At 52.4% G+C, this 17,381-nt stretch overlaps 1 protein-coding gene across 1 annotated transcript; it reads right to left on the bottom strand.

The window, feature by feature from the left end:
• Positions 1-235: 235 nt before the first annotated feature.
• LOC118550649 (melanoma inhibitory activity protein 2-like) lies at positions 236-8,673 on the bottom strand. Its single transcript, XM_078060926.1, has 4 exons — positions 7,822-8,673; positions 6,435-6,730; positions 3,340-3,638; positions 236-3,246 (listed from the first exon to the last, which is right to left on the bottom strand). The coding sequence occupies exon 4, from the start codon at positions 2,296-2,298 to the stop codon at positions 763-765; it is 1,536 nt and encodes a 511-aa protein (XP_077917052.1). The 5' UTR covers positions 2,299-3,246; positions 3,340-3,638; positions 6,435-6,730; positions 7,822-8,673; the 3' UTR covers positions 236-762.
• Between the last annotated feature and the right edge of the window lie 8,708 nt (positions 8,674-17,381).

Raw genomic sequence — 17,381 nt, 5'->3', positions numbered from 1 at the left:
GCAGAGGGGCCTGCTGGGAGAAACCCTGAAAGCAAGCTCCCTCGCCCTCCCTACATCACCTTGGAAGGGAGCCAAGTTGGAAGGCTCAAGGCAGAACTGAAGAGCTCCCTGCAACTGGCTAGCTCCACTCTCTCATTTTCACCAGGGAGGAAGCTCAGAGAGGTCAAGGTCACGCCTCAAGGATGACCCTGGCTGGGCCTAGAAGAGGCCCTGAGACTCAGAACAGGGTGGGGGGAGGGCTGGTCTTGGGCCATTTATGTCAGGGTCTCCTGTATTCTTGAATAGAGACGCAGGCTCCTGGGACCTACTGGCTGATTTTTTTTTTTTCCAATTTTTTTAAATCAAAATTTATTCAGATATATATTAAATTACTTGTACAGACTTCTAATACATGCTCGTGGGTATCAAAATGGCATACAAAAATGCTCGTGCCATAGAAAAATGTTATTTTAAATGTTTGTATCCATGCCAAATTTCAATAGTTGTTAAAGTAATTGTGGATCTTTAATTTAAATCAAAATACAATACTTAATATTATCTAATTCTAGAGGGTCTGATGATGTGAGAACAATATATTTGTAAGAATTATAGGAAACGACACTTTACTGGAGAAATACTATCTGAAAAGTATAATGCTAAATCTACTTGAATAAAAGCAATTGTATATCAATTAAATAGCAGTATCTAAACCAAAACGAGATAAGTGAAAACTACTTCAAAGACAGAAAACACATGCAGATGTTATGCCGTGGTTGTGGGAGTTCAGGACCGGGTTGCGGTGAGCTCAGTCAAACCTGCGGGTGTCCCTGGATGCGTGGGCCCTCGCGGCCTGGCTCTTCTCCTTCCTGGGGGTGCTGATGATCCAGGGGGGTCCCCTGACACTTCTGGGCCTCCGCGGGCTGCCTGTGGGGGAGCAGGAGCAAAACGGCCACTTGGGAAAGGCGGGAAGTTGAAATCCGCTTTGGCCAACATTTGCCTGATGGGATCATTTTCTTTCCTTAGCTCCTTGACTTTTCGCTCGGTAAGCACAGCTGCCATCCAGCTCTCCTGGACTTTATTCGCATAGAAGAGGATGTCCTTTAGATAGTGCGAGGTGTTCTCCTCCAGTTCTCTGCGGGTGTCTTCGGCCATCTTCTTGTAGAAGTTGCGAATCTGAGTTGCGGACTCGATGTTTCCACACGTGTAGGAAAGACTCTTCTCAATGTCTGAGCACTGCGCTTCCTTCTCCAATGATTTTCTCTCAAGTTCCCTGGTGTATTCTTGATATAATTGAGGCAGAATTTGAAGCTTCCGTTTCAACTGCTGAATCTCACTTTGAAGCTGTGAATTTTCCCTCTGCAAAGAGGCTTCCTTGGCTCGAAGACCTGTTATTTGTCCCATAAGCTCTTCATTGATTCGCTTTTCTTCCCACAGTTGTCTGGCTAGTTCCTCATTTTTCTCTTCAGCACTTTGAAGGGACACATTGGAATCAGCATCGTCAGTGACACCCTTCAGGTCACCCTCTGACTGATGGATGGGGTGATTGTCATTTTCTGCTTCCCTCTTTTGCTTGACTTCCCAGTTGACGTGACCCAAGAGATCTCCAAGGAGACAAGGCCAGGGGATGGCCTTCAGAAGGTTTTCACCCAGTGGTATTAACTGGCTGACTTTATCTTTCAGAGCCTGCTGCATTCCTGCGTTCGACTGCTCTAGCTTTTCTTTCTCCTGCTCCGTTTCCTGGAGTCTCTGCTTCCATCTCGCGATTTCTTGGGCGAGCAGTTCTGGACTCTCTAGAACGTCAGTGTTTCCATTCAAATCATCCATTATTTTCTTCCAAAGTTGTTTTCCATTCTTCTCTGACGTTCTTAAGATGGGTCTATCACCAGTCACTTGGGAAAGTTTAGGAGGCTGGGTCTTCTGCGCCATTTTCAGAAAGTCAATGGTGTTCTGAAGTGACAGCCTACAGCGGTTAGTACTTACTGCTGAGAAGCATAAGGTTTGTAATGTGGGAAGACTGGCCTCCACCCCGGGCAGCCCTAGGGCATCATCAGCTGGTGTCATTGGTCCCATATTCCCACTACCTTTTCCACAGACTTTAGCGTGGGCCAAACACCTTTTGCCGAGCACCTTCACACTTCTCCAAATGGGTCGTTTCTTCGCTGTCAAAACCAGTATTACAATATATGCCAGGATCTCCCAGAGAAACTCATGGAGAACTGAAACATGTCTCCAGCTTTCAGAAATCACCAGCAGGGCACCCCACAGGGGCTCTAGGACCAACTGGAAAGTGGATCTGATGGCAGGCAGCAGGCCCTCCATGGCTGTGTAGGGCTCCACAGCTCTGCCTCCAAGGGCCAGTGTTCTATGGGTCTCAACTGAAGGCTCAGAACCCTGGGGGGGGGTGGTGCTCTGTCTCTAAGGTAAACATGTGCCTGGCAACCAGAGCAGATCAGTTGGGGTGGGGAAGGGGGTGGCCAGCCAGCTTCTAGAAGACAGTTTCCCCCTAACTTTGCCCTCAGATAGAAAGTGATCTCACTTCTACAGGCATGGGGAGAGGGGAGGTGGAAAGGACTGATTGTAGCCAGGTGCTCAGCCACTCGACGCCCACGTGGCCTGACAGGAAACCTAGGGGGTCAAAGTAGGGCCAGGCCTTGACCCTTTCTCTCAGGGCAGAGTGGTCGGGGCCCCATCCTCGAGTGAGGCGCATTTTCCTGATTTAAAGCTTCCTTCTGCTGCAGAGAAGCCTGGCACTGCCCACAAAGGTCCCAGGGATCGGTCTCCTCTGAGGCTCCCTCTTCTTTATGTGAGGCCACTCTGGGCAGGCAGGTGCCCGGGACTGAAAGGGCCTCCCCAAAGGTATTAACTAAGACACCTGGATTCCAGTCCTAGGAAGTCAGGAGAAATGAGTTGGAACTGGCAGAGTCTTATAATTTCACGAATTTTCTGTGGAGTCAGCATGTCCTTGTTCAATCCAAGTGTTCCTGGAAGGGATTAACTCTGCTCTAGGGGTGACCACAGTGGTCCATGTGGTTCTCCATCTTCAGCCCGCAACCCCCAAGATGGCCCCCAGGAGGGTCTCTGGTCCACCAAGTATCAGAAGTGGGTCTCTGGGAAGGGGGCAGGTCCTTCTTTGGGCTCAGTTTGCCACCTCTTATTTCATTAAACCACATCTCACTCTCCTGACATCTCTCTGGCAGACCCAGCTCAGAGCCTCCTTGTCTCTCCCCTGGGGCTCCATCATGAGCAACTTGTCCTCAGTCCCTTTACCTGAGACAGAAACAAGAGAACTGTCAGCCGAGGCCAGGCTGGGGGTCCTGAAGGCTGCCAACGTTCCCTACTGGCTGATTTTTATGTACTCACAAATTTGGGAGCCTCTGCTGCAGGGGTTGGGGGTGGGGTTAGAGATGTGGGTTCAAATCCTGTCTTTGGCCTTAGGCGACGACTTGCCCCTGGAATCCTTGGTCCCAATCTGTGAAATGGGTCCATGAGACTTCATGCGAAGGGTTCAAACCGTGCTGGTACACGGAGAGTGCTCAGCGATGCGCAGGTCATTGGGCTAGCTCAGGGCCAATTAGCTGCTGGTCCTGGCTGAGTCTTGGTGGAGATTGGGTGGAGGGCAGTCTCCCTGTACCAGCTGACTTGTGTGCATCGAGGAGAATCTACAGAGGGAAGCTGTGCTCAGCTGGTGGTAAGGAGGACACTTTGGTGCCCATCCCCTGGGGCAGGTCTAAGTCCCATGGAGGGATGGAGGGAGGACTGGTAGGGCCACAGAGGCCATACCTCCTGGATTTTGTGAAATCTGGGCCCCAAGCCCAGACACCAAATGTCACAGGGTGAAGAGAGGGCCCGTGGGTTTCTGGGGAGAGGGAGGCGGGTGCAGACAGGAATGAACTCAGCCCTGCGGGGCCCCTGTGGGCTTGCAGGTCCACAGCAACAGGCGTGTGCATGTTGGGAGGCATCCTTCCCAGGGGACCGCAGTCAGACCAGGGCAGAATTTGAGAACACAAAGGAGACAGCCCTGGGACTGCCCTGAAACATGCAGGGGGACTTGGTGGGCTCAGATCCTATGGGGTGCACTTGGAGGTCGAGGAACCAGGACCCCCCCCCAGAGATGAATAGTGAGGCCTGGGGGTTGGATTACAGCAAAGGCTCCCTTCCCTCTCTGTCCACAAAGCATGGCAGAATGGGGCATGCCTTCATGCCCCTCATGCTGAGCATTTATCTCCTATTCAGGAAGGTACAGCGAAAGGACCTATTACTTTGGATTGGTTTCTTGACATTCAGAAGTCAAGAACAGAATTTTCTGGAGATGCTTATCTATATATAAGCAGCAACATGGGACTAAAAATCTCTTTGGGGAGGACTTGGGAAGGGCAGGGCGGCCCTGTCTTTTGGGGGCAGGGGTGGGGCCCAGAATCCAGGTGCAGAATGAACCAGAGCAACGTTCTCAAATTTGGCCGCACATTTGAATCACCTGGGGGAGCATTTAAAGATCCTAATGCCCAGACCACACCCCAGGCCCCAATTAAATCAGGCTGGGTGGGGGTGGGCAGTATTTTAACCCCGCAGATGATTCCAATATACAGGTGGGTTTGAGAAGCGATGTCTGCGCCCTGGCTGCAAGTTACTCACCTGGGGAGCTCTGAAAGCAAACATGGGCAGGCTCCATCCCAGGTGCTCAGAACCAGAAACTCCGGGGATGGGAGCCTTGGTGTTGATGTTTTTGATAAGGTGCCACCAAGGTGGAGAATCACAAATCACGTCAACGCGGTGGTGGGATTCCTCTGCCACTGGGTCCCACGGGTGCATGGGTGTGCATGTGCTAGTATTTTCTTGGCAAGTTCTGGTAGTATGACTTTGGACCAGCTGCTTGGCAGCTGGGCTGAGATGTGGCTCATTAACCCCGTATCCCAGAGACTCGAGTGGCACATCAACTGTGAGGGCTGTGTGACCAGCGCACCCAGGACGGCTCACAGGTGGCCTCCCATCTTTCCACTGGGGGAGCATGTGGGGTTTGTACTGTAGGGACAGTCCTGGTAAAGGGAGCGCTAGGAATCTGGGGAGAAGGTCAGTGTGACCTTCGGTGAGTAGCTTCTCTTCTCTGGCTTTATTTAGTGTTTTCTTTGTTAAAAAAAAAAAAAAAAGAAAAGGGGGAAGGGAGGAGAAGAAGAAGGAGAAGAAGGAAGAGGAGGAGGAGGAGAAGAGGAAGAAGGAGGAGAAGGAGGAAGAAGGGGAAGAGGAGGAGGAGGAAAGGAAAGAAAAAAGAAAATCTCCCTTTGTCCCTCCTTGAAGACAAAGTGTGTGGGTGAACACTGTGGGCTCTCTGAAAGTCAGATGTGATGAGTTTTAAAAAGATGACTTGTCAGACTCCTACTGGATGTCAGAAAGCAGAACCACAGTGGCGAAGGGGAAATTGAGGCTTGGGGGCTAAGTTGCATGGAGCCAGGGTGCAAGATCAGAGTCACGTGCAGCCACAATCACCCTTGAAAATCCCCTAAGGACCATAAAGTATGGTAGCGACAGCTTCCCACACACAACCCTGTGCAGTAAGTATGTATCATGTATCAGCACAAACCGCGAACACGGGAGGGGGGTGGGGGGGGTGGGGGTGGGGGCCCTGCGTGAGAACTTGCAAATGGCCAGGCATAATTTGAAACAGTGTCTAAAGTTTTGTTTAAACTGTTCCCTTCTCCTTCCTTGCCCCCAACTCCCCCAAGCCCTCCAATACCTCCAGTAAAAGCTCAGAGCTGCTGGAGGGGGGAACCACAATTTCACCTTGGGTCGGCTTAATCTTTGTACTCTATCCCCAGAATTTATTTTGACTTCAGAAAAAGGCAGTGGTCACCCTGCTGGGGCTCAGAGTAAGTTGCAAGCTCAGGTGTGCATTGAGAAGAAGGGTCTGGTGCAGTGGGCAGGGGTGGGGGCCTGGGGGTCCGCTCATGTTAGAAGCCCCCTGGGAGGACAGAGAGGCAGGGGTGAGCAGGAGAGAGGAGCCTGTGGTCCAAATCCCAGGACCGGCCGGGGACCTGCCCTGTGCCCTCCCTTGCTGCCCCCTGCTCTTTGCCCCCATCCTGCTGGTCCGGCCAGAGGGCCAGCTTCCCACAAACAGCAGGATGGTGAGGGAGGGGCGAGAGGGACACATTACAAACCCCCAGGCCGATGGAAACCCTGCTTACCTCCGGGGTCACCAGGCCCCTTTCCAACCCCTTCGTCCAGCCCCCTCTGGAGAAGCGGGGGAGCCTGCACGGGGCAGTTGTCGCTAAGCTGGAGAAAACCACAGCCCCCACCCCCAAGCTGCTGCTGTGCTCTGATGTCACCAGAAAGCTTCTCCTGTCAGCTATTCTTAGTCTGGAGAACACACCTCCGCCCGTTAGAAGTCTCTAGACTTCAGCTGCCTTCTTATAAATAGCTTAGAAACTTGTAGTGTGCCGGGCCACCACGGGTTAAGTACTTACTTCTTTTGTGCAAGATGTTCAGAGAGCCTGCGTGGGGGGGCACGGGCTCCCCCACCCCCACGCGGCGAACCTTGTAAATATCGTGCGCGTATCGGGAAGGCTCGCTCCCACGTCAGTACTAAGGGCTAACCGAGGGGGGGCGCTGTGTGTCCGGCGGGGCGCTAGGGAAGCGCTGAGCCAGTCGGAGGCAGTTGTGGTCAGCCCGACGACCTGGGTTCCAATCCCGACTCCGCCGCTCACACGGGTCATGTGACCTGGGAAAGTCACTTCGCTTCCCGTTGCCTCCGAGTCTGCATCTGTGAAACCAGGAGGCAGGGCTGGTGTGCAGGCGACAAGAACCGGAACACACAGAGCGCTAAGAGCCGCACAGGGGAAGCCCTCGGAGGGTCTGTGTTGCTCCTGGAAGGAGGGACTGTTCCTCCCGTTCCCACACAGGAAACAGAGACCCCTGCCTGCAGGTTCCATGACTTGCCCACACTTGCTCGGTTAGTAACAGAAGTCGGATTTGAACCTGGGTCTGAGGCACACAGTGGGTTGTGAAGTGTTGCTGCCCCCTAGGGCAGGAGGGGGAATCAGACACAACCAAGTCTAGTGGCTGGGGCGGGGGGGGGGGGGTAGATTCCCCATCTGTTTCTTTCCCATTGAGACCTTGGGCAATTCAGTACCCCCTCACTGAGCCTCAGCTTCTCCATCTATAGAATGGGTTTATGATAGTAACATCCACTCTGCTCAGGATCATGAAGACTTTGTGGGGGGCGGGGCACCCTCTCCAGCTTCCGGGATAGGGCAGGCCCCCCGCAAGACCAACTGACCTCCAAGATGCTCTAAGGCTGGCACGTTCCCATATCCCTCCGCATCTTACTAGAGACCTTTCAGGACTTCATCTTCGGTACAGACCCTGGGCGACCTGCGTTGGTCGTTTGTGTGCGTCAGTATCTCCCTCGGTGGACGCGGAGGTCCTGCTGCTGTCCTCGCCCGGGAGCAGGTGCCCAGGAGAATCAGAACGAGGCTGCTCCCCCTCACCACCCACTCCCCCGGGGCATTACGTCCTAGCTCACTTCGCGTGGTGAAACACCATCTGGTGACTTGCTCTCGGAGTTTTCCACATTTATGATGGGACACCCCACTTGGAATGCACAGCAAGGCCAGTGCCCCTTGCGGGCTGCAGGAGGGAGTCAGGCATGAGGCACGGTGACAGGACCCCCGAGTGCAGCCCCTTCTCCAGCCCCCTCCAGTCTGGCCCGCTCAATGAGCAAGGGGCTGCTCACCCCCTTCCTAGCCTTGCCAGTCCCTTGCTAGCAGCTACCCCTCCATCACAAGGTGGGCGCAGGGAAACAGTGTGCCCAACTGATAATTTTACTTATCAGACTAGAAGCATTCCCCTCACCTGGCGAGCTTTCCTTCTCCTGGCGGCTCGTTCTCCAAAGACCGGTTGTCAATTCTCCTTTCTGGAAAATCCTCCTCTGCTGCCCTTGACCCACGGCACCCTCTTCCTTCTCTGGAAATCTACAGGAGTAAGCGTCAGGAGGAGCCCCGGGTGCAGAATCCGCAGGGTGCCTTGAAAGTTCCCACTAGGAGTCGTGCCCCTGGCAGGTGGGAAGAATTCAGTACAGGAGGAAGCCGTACAGACCACACAGTTCAGCAGCTCTGAGGAAAAGGGGCGCTGGAGATTCGAATGGGGGGTGAGTTAGGGTATCTGCGGTTGGACCCAGGGAAGCCAGGCTTTGAGACCACCACCCCATGTGGAGAGAGGGGACCTGGACTCTTCCGTTAGCAGAGTGACTACAATTAGGACTCAGCTTCAGTCCCTGGAAAAAATCAATTCCTTCTTCCTGGCCAAAGAGCACTTTGCAGGCTCCTTCACTTGCTGGGGAGCACCAGCTTGCTGGGGATGGCATGGCACTTTTCTTGGTGGGGTCTTTACTCCCCAGAAGGGTTACTGTTTGGTACAGAGAGGATGAAGTAAAGCAAAGCCCTAGTTTGTTTGTGTTTGCTTTCCTCCTATATTATATTGGAACGTAATCTATGTATATTTTAAGTAGGCTCCATGCCCAACATGGGGCTTGAACTCACGACCCTGAGATGAAGAGTCGCGTGCTCTACCAACTGAGCCAGCCAGGCTCCCCTATGTATATTTTGTATTTTAAGTGCTTGAAACATTTAAGGGAATTTGGCATCCTCAAACAGAAAGGCTTTGTGATTCCCATTTTTAAATGTACTGAGTAATCCATTATGGCCAGAACATTTTTTCCTAAATGTGGTAAAATACATATTAACATAAAATTGACCATCTTAACCATTTTCTAAGTGCATGGTTCAGTGGTGCTAAGTACATTCACATTGTTGTACTGGGCAGATTTTTAATTTGAAAGTCGTAAGAGGCTTTTACTAAGTTTGCAAGCAGTATGCTACTATTTAAGAGGACCGAGATTTGCCGTATTTCGGAGATCAACTTAGTGGATGCATAAGAATTCATGAAGTACTTGGAAGGTTCTGAAAAGTGCTTAAGAAGAAATGAAATCTATCAAATTCATTACTGCTTTTAAAGTATTTAGGGGAAATCAATTAAATGTTTGTTGTTGTTGTTTTTTTTTTAAAAAAACACCTTAAGGGGCGCCTGGGTGGCTCAGATGGTTAAACATCTGCCTTTGGCTCAGGTCATGATCCTAGAGTCCTGGGATCGAGCCCCGCATTGTGCTCCTGGCTCAGCGGGGAGCCTGCTTCTCCTTCTCCCTCTGCCTCTCCCCCTGCTCATGCTCTCTCTCTGTATCTCTGTGTCTCAAATGAATAAATAAAATCTTAAAAAAAAAGTTTAAAAAACACCTTAAAAGTGATTGTAAAATAGTCAATTTTATAAGCAAAATAGTGAGAGTCATAAATTCAACACAAAGTTTTAGGGAAGAACTGTGTTTTGAATTTGTAGTTGTAATAAATAGAATATTAATTGGAAAAAAAAACCAACAAAGAGGTCCCTGAATAACCTTTCACAAAAGGCTTTCAAGACACCCTGTTGACAAAGAGCTTTGCAGCCCTCAAACCATTTGTGCATAAGGTATCTCATTGCTTAGAGGTTCCCAAACTTGAGTGTGCATCAGAACCCCTTGGGAGGCTTGTTCAGATACAGATCTTGGGCTCCAGCCCCAGAGTTCCTGATTCAGTGGGTCTGGCGCCCAAACCCTGCATTTCTAACCCAGGTGATGCTGATGCGGCTGGTCCGGGAACCAGACTTTGAGACCCAGCACGTTAGATCCGCACAATACACCTAGGGAGGCCACATAGTGTCGTCACCTGCTTGCCTTGCTTCCCTTGTTACCACTGTTCTTCGGGCCTTGATTCCCCTGGCTCTAGGATGAGAACGGAGCAGTGCTGCCCCACAGGGTAAGGTCAGAGAGGGTCATGGCGGGCTTGCAGAGTCTGGTAGAGAGGATTGCATGATACCGTTCCAAAATGACCCCAAATCCTGGGGGCCTTTTTTTTTTTAATTTTTTTTTTTAAAGATTTTATTTATTTGCAAGAGAGAGAATGAGAGATAGAGAGCATGAGAAGGAGGAGGGTCAGAGGGAGAAGCAGACTCCCTGCTGAGGAGGGAGCCCGATGTGGGACTCGATCCTGGGACTTCAGGATCATGACCTGAGCCGAAGGCAGTTGCTTAACCAACTGAGCCACCCAGGCGCCCTCCTGGGGGCCTTTTATGTCCTCTGTGCATCTAGCATAGTGCTATGCACATAGTAGGAACTCAAGAAATACTGATGTCAACAATGCTTACCGTCCCTTCCCCATTTACTAGGAACAATCAAGGGCTGGCTTATGGGGGTGATACTTACATACTCCCCCAGGTGGCCGTGCAGAAAGTACCTGGTCTCAGGGGCTGCTTTCTCCGTGAAGGGGAGGGAAATGGAGGCGCCTAGTGACAGAAGACAGCAAGGCTGCCCTGTCTGGGCTGTTTCCCCACTTGTGGCTTGTAGAGACGTGGCATGCTGAGTGAACAGAGAGGCAGCGCAGGGGGGTGGCCTGGTCCAGAGCGCCAGCCCCCGTCCCGTCCGCAGGATGGGGCTAATCAGCCCCGCCGCACAGGGTGGCTGTGAGGAGCCCGGTGCCTGCCGCAGGGGACGCCAGGCGCGAAGTAACGACCAGCTCGTCATCAGAGGGCAGAGTCCCTTGGAAGGTGGCCTGGTGACTTTTGCAATGTGGGCTGTCAGATTAGGGACTCCTGTTCTGGTGATGTGGCTGTCAGCCCGGTGAGGAGGGGGATATGGTGGGTTCCTGGGCCTGCTCGCGAGTTCACTCAGAGGAGAGCACTGGAGTTTTCCTCCCTGACTGTTCTTGTGTGAGAATGTTCTATCACCTCCCCCATAGCTCCTGCCATACTTGGTTCAGCCAGTTCTTGGATCTAAACTCAGAGGGATTACATGAGTTGGGCTTCTCTGAGACTGATGGGAGGAGACAGATGGCTCTCCCCAGCTGGGGCTCGTCCGGCCCCTCGTTCCCTGGTATCTGGGTTTTCGCCACACAACTTCTCCTCAGGGATTCTGCACATTAGGTTGGAGAGTGAACAGGGAAAGATTCAAGATTGGGTAGCCAGAGTAGGAGAAAATGTATTAAGCTGCCTTTTCCTTATAGGAGTGAGCATTTATTGATATAGTAAAAATAAGGCATTATTTGTGAAGGCTGCAAGTGAAGAACACTTGCTTGGTATAAACATCACAGACAGATATGACCTCTCTTACCAAGAAGCTGGAGATGAGCATTTCCAGGGTTGGTACAAAAGTCCAGAGAAGTTGGGGCTCGGGCTGGCATTTCTGTAAATTCTTTGGGCCCTCCCCTCATGGCTGCAAAGTGGCTGCCGCAGCACGGGACATCACATCCTCCCAAAATGGTATTCAGATCAGGAATGGAGGAGGCAGAAAAGAAAGCTTCACTTCTTTCATGGGGGAGCAGCATCTTACCAAACTCCCTGTGCAGACTGGAAGTGTGTTGGACTGAGCTGCACACCCTCTATCAGACCAACTGCTGACAAACTGGGTTACCCGTACTTGGCTTTAACTGCTCGTACTTAGTGCACATCTAAGTAGGGGAGCTAGGTACATTGCTGCCAGAACAAAGTTTGGGTTCTGTTTGTAAGAATGAAGGAGAAATCGGCTATTGAACGGGCAGTGATATGTGAGCTGTCCCTGGGGTCCTACTGGTCCATGGTTTCATGCGATGTACTTTTAACCAACCACCAACAGTCTGCCGCGTGTCTGGTGCATCCTGGGCATTGTGCAAAGCACACGGAGACAACCTGGGAACGGGAGGGACTAGAAGCGGGCCCCCGTGACCAGGTGGGTTATCACTGCAGGTATGGGCAATGCGTGGCTGACCCCTGCGTTGGTAAATCAAGTTCCACTGGGACACAGCCATGCCCGTTTGTGTCGGTGGTCTCTGGCGGTTTCCACCCTACAACAGCAGAGCTGAGGAGCTGCGACAGAGACGGACAGGCCTGCGAAGCCTACCTTATTTACTGTCTGGCCCTTCCTTTACAGAAAAACATTTGTCAATCTGTGCCTTATTGTGATAAACCTCATTATGTAAAATTCAGAGGCGGGGCGCCTGGGTGGCGCAGTCGGTAAAGCGTCTGACTCTTGGTTCGATCGCAGGGTCCTGGGATCAAGCCCCCTGCCGGGCTCTGTGCTCAGCGTGGGGCCTGCTTCAGATTCTCATTCCCTCCCTCCCTCTCAGCTCCTCCCCCTGCATGCTCACATGCATGCTCTCTCTCTCTCTCTCTCTCAAATAAAATCTTTAAAAAAGAAAATAATAAAATAAAATAAAATTCAGAGGCGTGCCTGCCCTCAGAGTGGCGCTACGCTGGCTGGGAAGACAACATGCACAAAGAGAGGGAACAGTAGACAGCCCCCCATCACTAGAGTCTGTATGTCTGCAGCAGTTTGGGGGCAGCTCACGGAATGGATAGCTTCGTCCCTTTTCCTTCTAAAATTATGTCTTCTACCCGATGCCAGCTTCTTCCAAAACATCATGAAGGCATTCCCCACTCAGTGTAGCAAATGCCAAGCACCACACTAGCTGCAGGGAATGCACATATAACGGGGATCCAGGCCCCTCGGCCTGCCCTTAAGGAGCTCAAAGCATTTTGGAGCCCAAAGGCAAGAGATGAAAATTCCCTGCAAGTGCCCCAACAGGGTTAAGCATAGGAGGCTAGGGGAGTGTAGAAATGCCCTGCCCAGCAGGGTCAGAGGGCGTGGGGTAACGTGGAGCGGAGTCAGCGGGAGAACGTGAAACTGTGAGGCAGAAGCCGCACTGAGGATGGTGATGTGGGGGGTAGGGTGTTCCTGGCAGAGGAACAGCCTATGAGTGGCCCAGAGGCAGGGGCTTGTAGGGAAGTCAGGGAGCCTGTAATTTAGGGCCGCTGCAGGGTCTGTGTGCTGGAGGGAGGTAAGTAGCCTGGGCTCAGGAATGTGGACCTTATCCTGAGGGCAACGGGGAAGCCATCAAGCAAGGGAGCAGCTCAAGGAGATACACATTTCAGAAAGACCAGGTCAGAGGCAGTTGAACTTGCAAGGCAGGAGGCGGTGGAGGCCCAGACCAGGGTAGCGGCAGCAGGGACGTACACAGGACACATGGTCCCCTCGCGCTGGATGACACATGGCTGAGTCATTTCGGCCTCCTCGACCCGAGAAGGAGGGTCTGAGTCCCCGAGTAGCTCTTCACCAACACAGGGTGGGAGACCCCATAAACCAACCGATGTTCCTCCCAAGACCCCTCTGATTTACTCAGCGAGTGAATGGCTTCTGCGTGCCTGGGACACCCCCGTTGAGGACATGGCAAGCCGTTTCCAACACCTGGATGGTTCTAGGCCTAGGTGAGAAATAGCCAGTCCTGGTCCGTAGGGGACGGGAGGAGAGGAGCAGTGTCCTGTGTCTCTGAGTCACTTGCTGGAGCCGACGGAGTCCCGGTTTGGTCTGCAAACCCATCCTCAAGACGGCATATCCGAAGGCCCGGCCTCTCTCGTGCGAATTTTCCCAGCCTGCTGCGTTCTTGTGCATCTGTGCTGCATTCCACAGAGGCAGCGATGCAAGACCAAAACCTCCCAGCAGAGCCTCCTGAGCCCCATGTGTCACCGGGCCACCAAGGGGTGGTGGCATCTTCATCTAAAATAAAACGAGGACAGAGAGACGGCACATCCAGGCAAGCAGGTGGGCCCCCGGCAGCTGGGGGCGCCTGAAGATGGGAGAGGGAAGCAGATCGTGGGGAGAACTTTTGGTCAGAAGGTAGAGTGGGGGGCAGACAGAGCTCTCCCAGCCTTTGATCTGTACGGCTCCCCCAGAGAGATGGCAGAAGTAGTAAAACAAGCTGGGAACAGATCTGGCTTTCTTCTGAGTCACCCAGGGCAGGAACATGGAAAATTCCCAGTTTCCCTCTCTCTCTTTCCCAAATGGGAACACAGGTTCCCTGGAGGGGCCGGCAGAGTCTGGGGTGTGCGCCCAGCCAGCAGGACTCCGGGGCCATCTTGCGTGGCGGATGGCCCCTTTCTGGCTCTCTGGGGGCTCCCTGTTCAGCAGATCCTCTCCTGGCAGGTCTCAGAGTGCCAGAAGCCTCCGTGAGATTTTAAGGTTAGTAATGCTGATTGTTTTGGGCTGCTGCCTGACGGGGGTGACTCATGCTGAATGCACCTTGCCTGGACAGGGACATTTAGCAGAGTCCATCACGACCAGAGGAAACTACATAGCCTGGCCCCCCTCACCATGGAACCAGCTGTTTGTCTCTATTACCATGTGCACAACGCTGCTAGGAGACCTCTGCCTCTCCGTGGCTTACTTCGGGATTTCGGCTCCACATGCGCATCTGACACCCGGAACTGGCCCTTCTGTTCCGCTGCAGTATGTCCAACCCCGCCCCCCGCCCCACCCGCCCCGGCCCCAAGAGGAGGGGGAAACCAAACTACATGGTAAATGATGCCCCAACAACCTCAGTGGATAACTAAGAGAAAAGAAAGGCGGAAGTCCTAACACCACATAGAGGAAATCTTAGCCGCTGATAAATAACATACCATATAAGTACAGGATGGAGTGCCATCTTGAGAAACCAGGACATCAACCGGTGGTCCTCTGAACACCTTCGGATGGCAGCTTCTAATCCCTGGAAAGGCAAAATGATGGTGTGCGCGAAAGTAAGTCACGCTTTGGCACAGGTCCTAAAGCATGCCCGGAGTCTGCCCTTGGGAGTTTAACTAACTCAGCCAAACTGTATTCGTGGCAATTTTGTCAAAACTTTATGGAAAACTATAGACATTTTTATACAAGAAGTTTGCCTTATTCTATTTGTTTCCGGGAGGATAAGGAGTTAAACTCTACTGGGGGAGTTATCTTAATCCATTCAGGCTGCTATACCAAAATACCACGGACTGGGGGGTCTAGGGGGAGGCTCACACAGCAAACACTTATTTCTCACGTTCTGGAGGCTAGAAGCCCAAGGTCAAGGCGCTGGCAGATTCGGTGTCGGGTGGGAGCTGCTTCTGGGTTCACGGATGAGGTCTTCCTGCTGGGTCTTTACGTGGTGGAGGGGTGAGAAAACTCTCTGGGGTCCCCTTTATCAGGCCACTAATCCCCCCATCTAGTCCCCTCCCAAAGGCCTCCCCTCCAAATACCATCACCCTGGGGTTCACGTTGTAACACGTAAACTTGACGGGAGGGACTCAAACATTCGGTCTGCAGGGGCTGTAAGGAGCACCTCGGGTTCTGGAGTCAGCAGAGCTGGGTCGGGATGTGAGCTCCGTTACTCAGGAGCTGCGCCGTCTCGGACAAGTTACTCAACTTCTCTGAGCCTTAGTTTCCTTGTGTGTGAAACTGGGGTCATTCCAAGTACACCCAGGCCTGGCGCAGGATCAAGGCTGGGAAGAGCGTGAGCTGTGACAGTGAGGGACGTCCGTGCAAAGAGTGCTCTGTCACGGGGAGGTAAAGGGACTTGGGTCAATGGTCTCGAAGTGTTTGCCTGCCGAGTGTGCCAGCCACCATGGACACGGACAGGAGTCAGTGTGAATGCTGAGCTCAGGAGCTCATGCTGGACACCCCACGGAGGTGTCCCCTCCCTGCCCAAGCAGGAGGAAAGGCTGCTTCACTGCACGACGGGATGAAAGATGCCAGCCAGACTGGGCTGAATGGAGCCCCTGCTCCCCAGAGGCAGGTATGGCCTAAACAGCTAGGACAGCACGCCTCGGGCCGTTGTGAGTCTAAATCACCCACACACTGAGCCAGGTCATTCCAGGTTTGAGAGGAGAGTCCCATTTGGTCTAAACCTCTGCTGACTGTGTCTTCCAGCTCATGAGGTCCAGGCCCTAAAGGCAGATGAACAGACTCGCCGAGGAGGAGGAGGAGGAGGAGGACGGTGGCCCGGTGCCCAGTTACCCGCGCCAAGCACTGACAGACAAGTGGCCCAGCTGGATTCTAGCGCGCGTGAGCAAAGCCGGAGGTTTCGGGAATGAGATCCGCTTAGACCAGGGGACTCGGCTGAGCCCCAGCGTACAATAGTATCTGCAGTTCTCACTAGACCCTGGGCTGGACCTCTCAAGACGGATGCTTTTGAGGTCTTTAAAAACCGAAAGCCCTCCATTTGTATAAGACCATCTCTATTACCCAGGGCTCAGAAAAACAAAAACCTCCAAGCCTGGAAGAGGACAACTGGAGGGAATTGTGTTAAAGACGCATTTGAAGACACGGGGGCGTGGAAGACGTAACTGGCTGGCTTGCTTATAAGAGCCCTCGGCAGAGCCATACCAATGGCTGCACATCCCGAGAGGGCCAGGAGGGGTAGAAACTTAAGGCCCAGGAGAGGTAAGAGGCAAGAACATGAAAATGTCAATGCCTCAGTACCTCACTGGCTCATTCACATGATGGGCCGACTCAGAAGAAGACAGGCTGTTAGGTTCTCTGCATCTGCAAATGGAATTGCTGAGAACCCTACTGTTCCACCCAGAAATAGGGTACAGCCCCCAGACCGACATTAGATGTGTCGTGTTCTTACACCTCAGCCCAGATCATTGTTCTTAGCCAACAGCAGTCCGTGGAAGTAGGGTCTTAGTTGTAGCTAATTAAATAAGAAGGCCACAAGGTAGCGTGTGGGCCTTTATAAGTGAATTCCGCCCCCTGCGGTCCCCAGTGCCCTGGCCCTAAGGAGAGAGAGACACCATGCTCCTTCTGCACGCTCCCCCCTGAGCCTTGACCGGACACTGTCAGCACCCTCTGGGGGTGGTACACCTCCCTGCTCAATGAGCGAACGCTTTAAAAAAAAAAAAATGGTTTCCGAGTTTTATACCCCTGGTGAGGAGCCTAAGCCTACAGTTACTTTGTTGTCAGGTTCACCTGGGACAAACACACTTCTTGGTGAGTGATTTTTAACTGTTTCTCTTTAAGAACCTCTACCTACGGGTTCAAGCTGCGAGCCAGGGTGCTTCCGCAGAAAACCCAAGTGGTCCTCACCATCCAGTCTCCTAATATTGAGGATGTATTTGCTTGTTTCTTTCTTTTTTTTTTTTTTAAGAGAGGGAGAGGGGCAGGGGCAGAGGGAGAGAATCTTAAGCAGGCTCCCTGCTCAGCACGGAGCCCAACCAGGGACTCGATCTCACGATCATGACCTGAGCCGTAATGGGAGTTGGGTGCTTAAGCGACGGAGCCACCCAGGCGCCTATGAAGATGCATTTCTTGCATCACGACTGTTAATTTTTTTAGGTACGCATGGCACTGTGGTCGTGGAGGAAAGTGCTCTCATTCTTAGGAAAGACACGCCGGAAGAATTTAGGGGGAGGTCTCAGGGTGTCTGAGGCACTTTCAAATGGTTCAGGGGGAGAAAGTAGAGATGGAAATAAAATACAGCAAATGTTGAATCTTGGTGCAGGGTGTATGGGTTTCCATTACCCTCTTTCACCTGTTTTTAAAAAGTTTATTTATTTTTTAGTAA

Source organism: Halichoerus grypus, chromosome 13 (genome assembly GCF_964656455.1).
Source record: "Halichoerus grypus chromosome 13, mHalGry1.hap1.1, whole genome shotgun sequence".
Lineage (NCBI taxonomy): Eukaryota > Metazoa > Chordata > Mammalia > Carnivora > Phocidae > Halichoerus > Halichoerus grypus.
Note: the sequence above shows the minus strand (reverse complement) of the source record. Positions and strands in the feature narration are given on the sequence as shown.

Excerpts from the sequence above, each read along its gene's own strand:
- LOC118550649 (XM_078060926.1), bottom strand. The coding sequence starts at position 2,298 with ATGGAGGGCCTGCTGCCTGCCATCAGATCCACTTTCCAGTTGGTCCTA.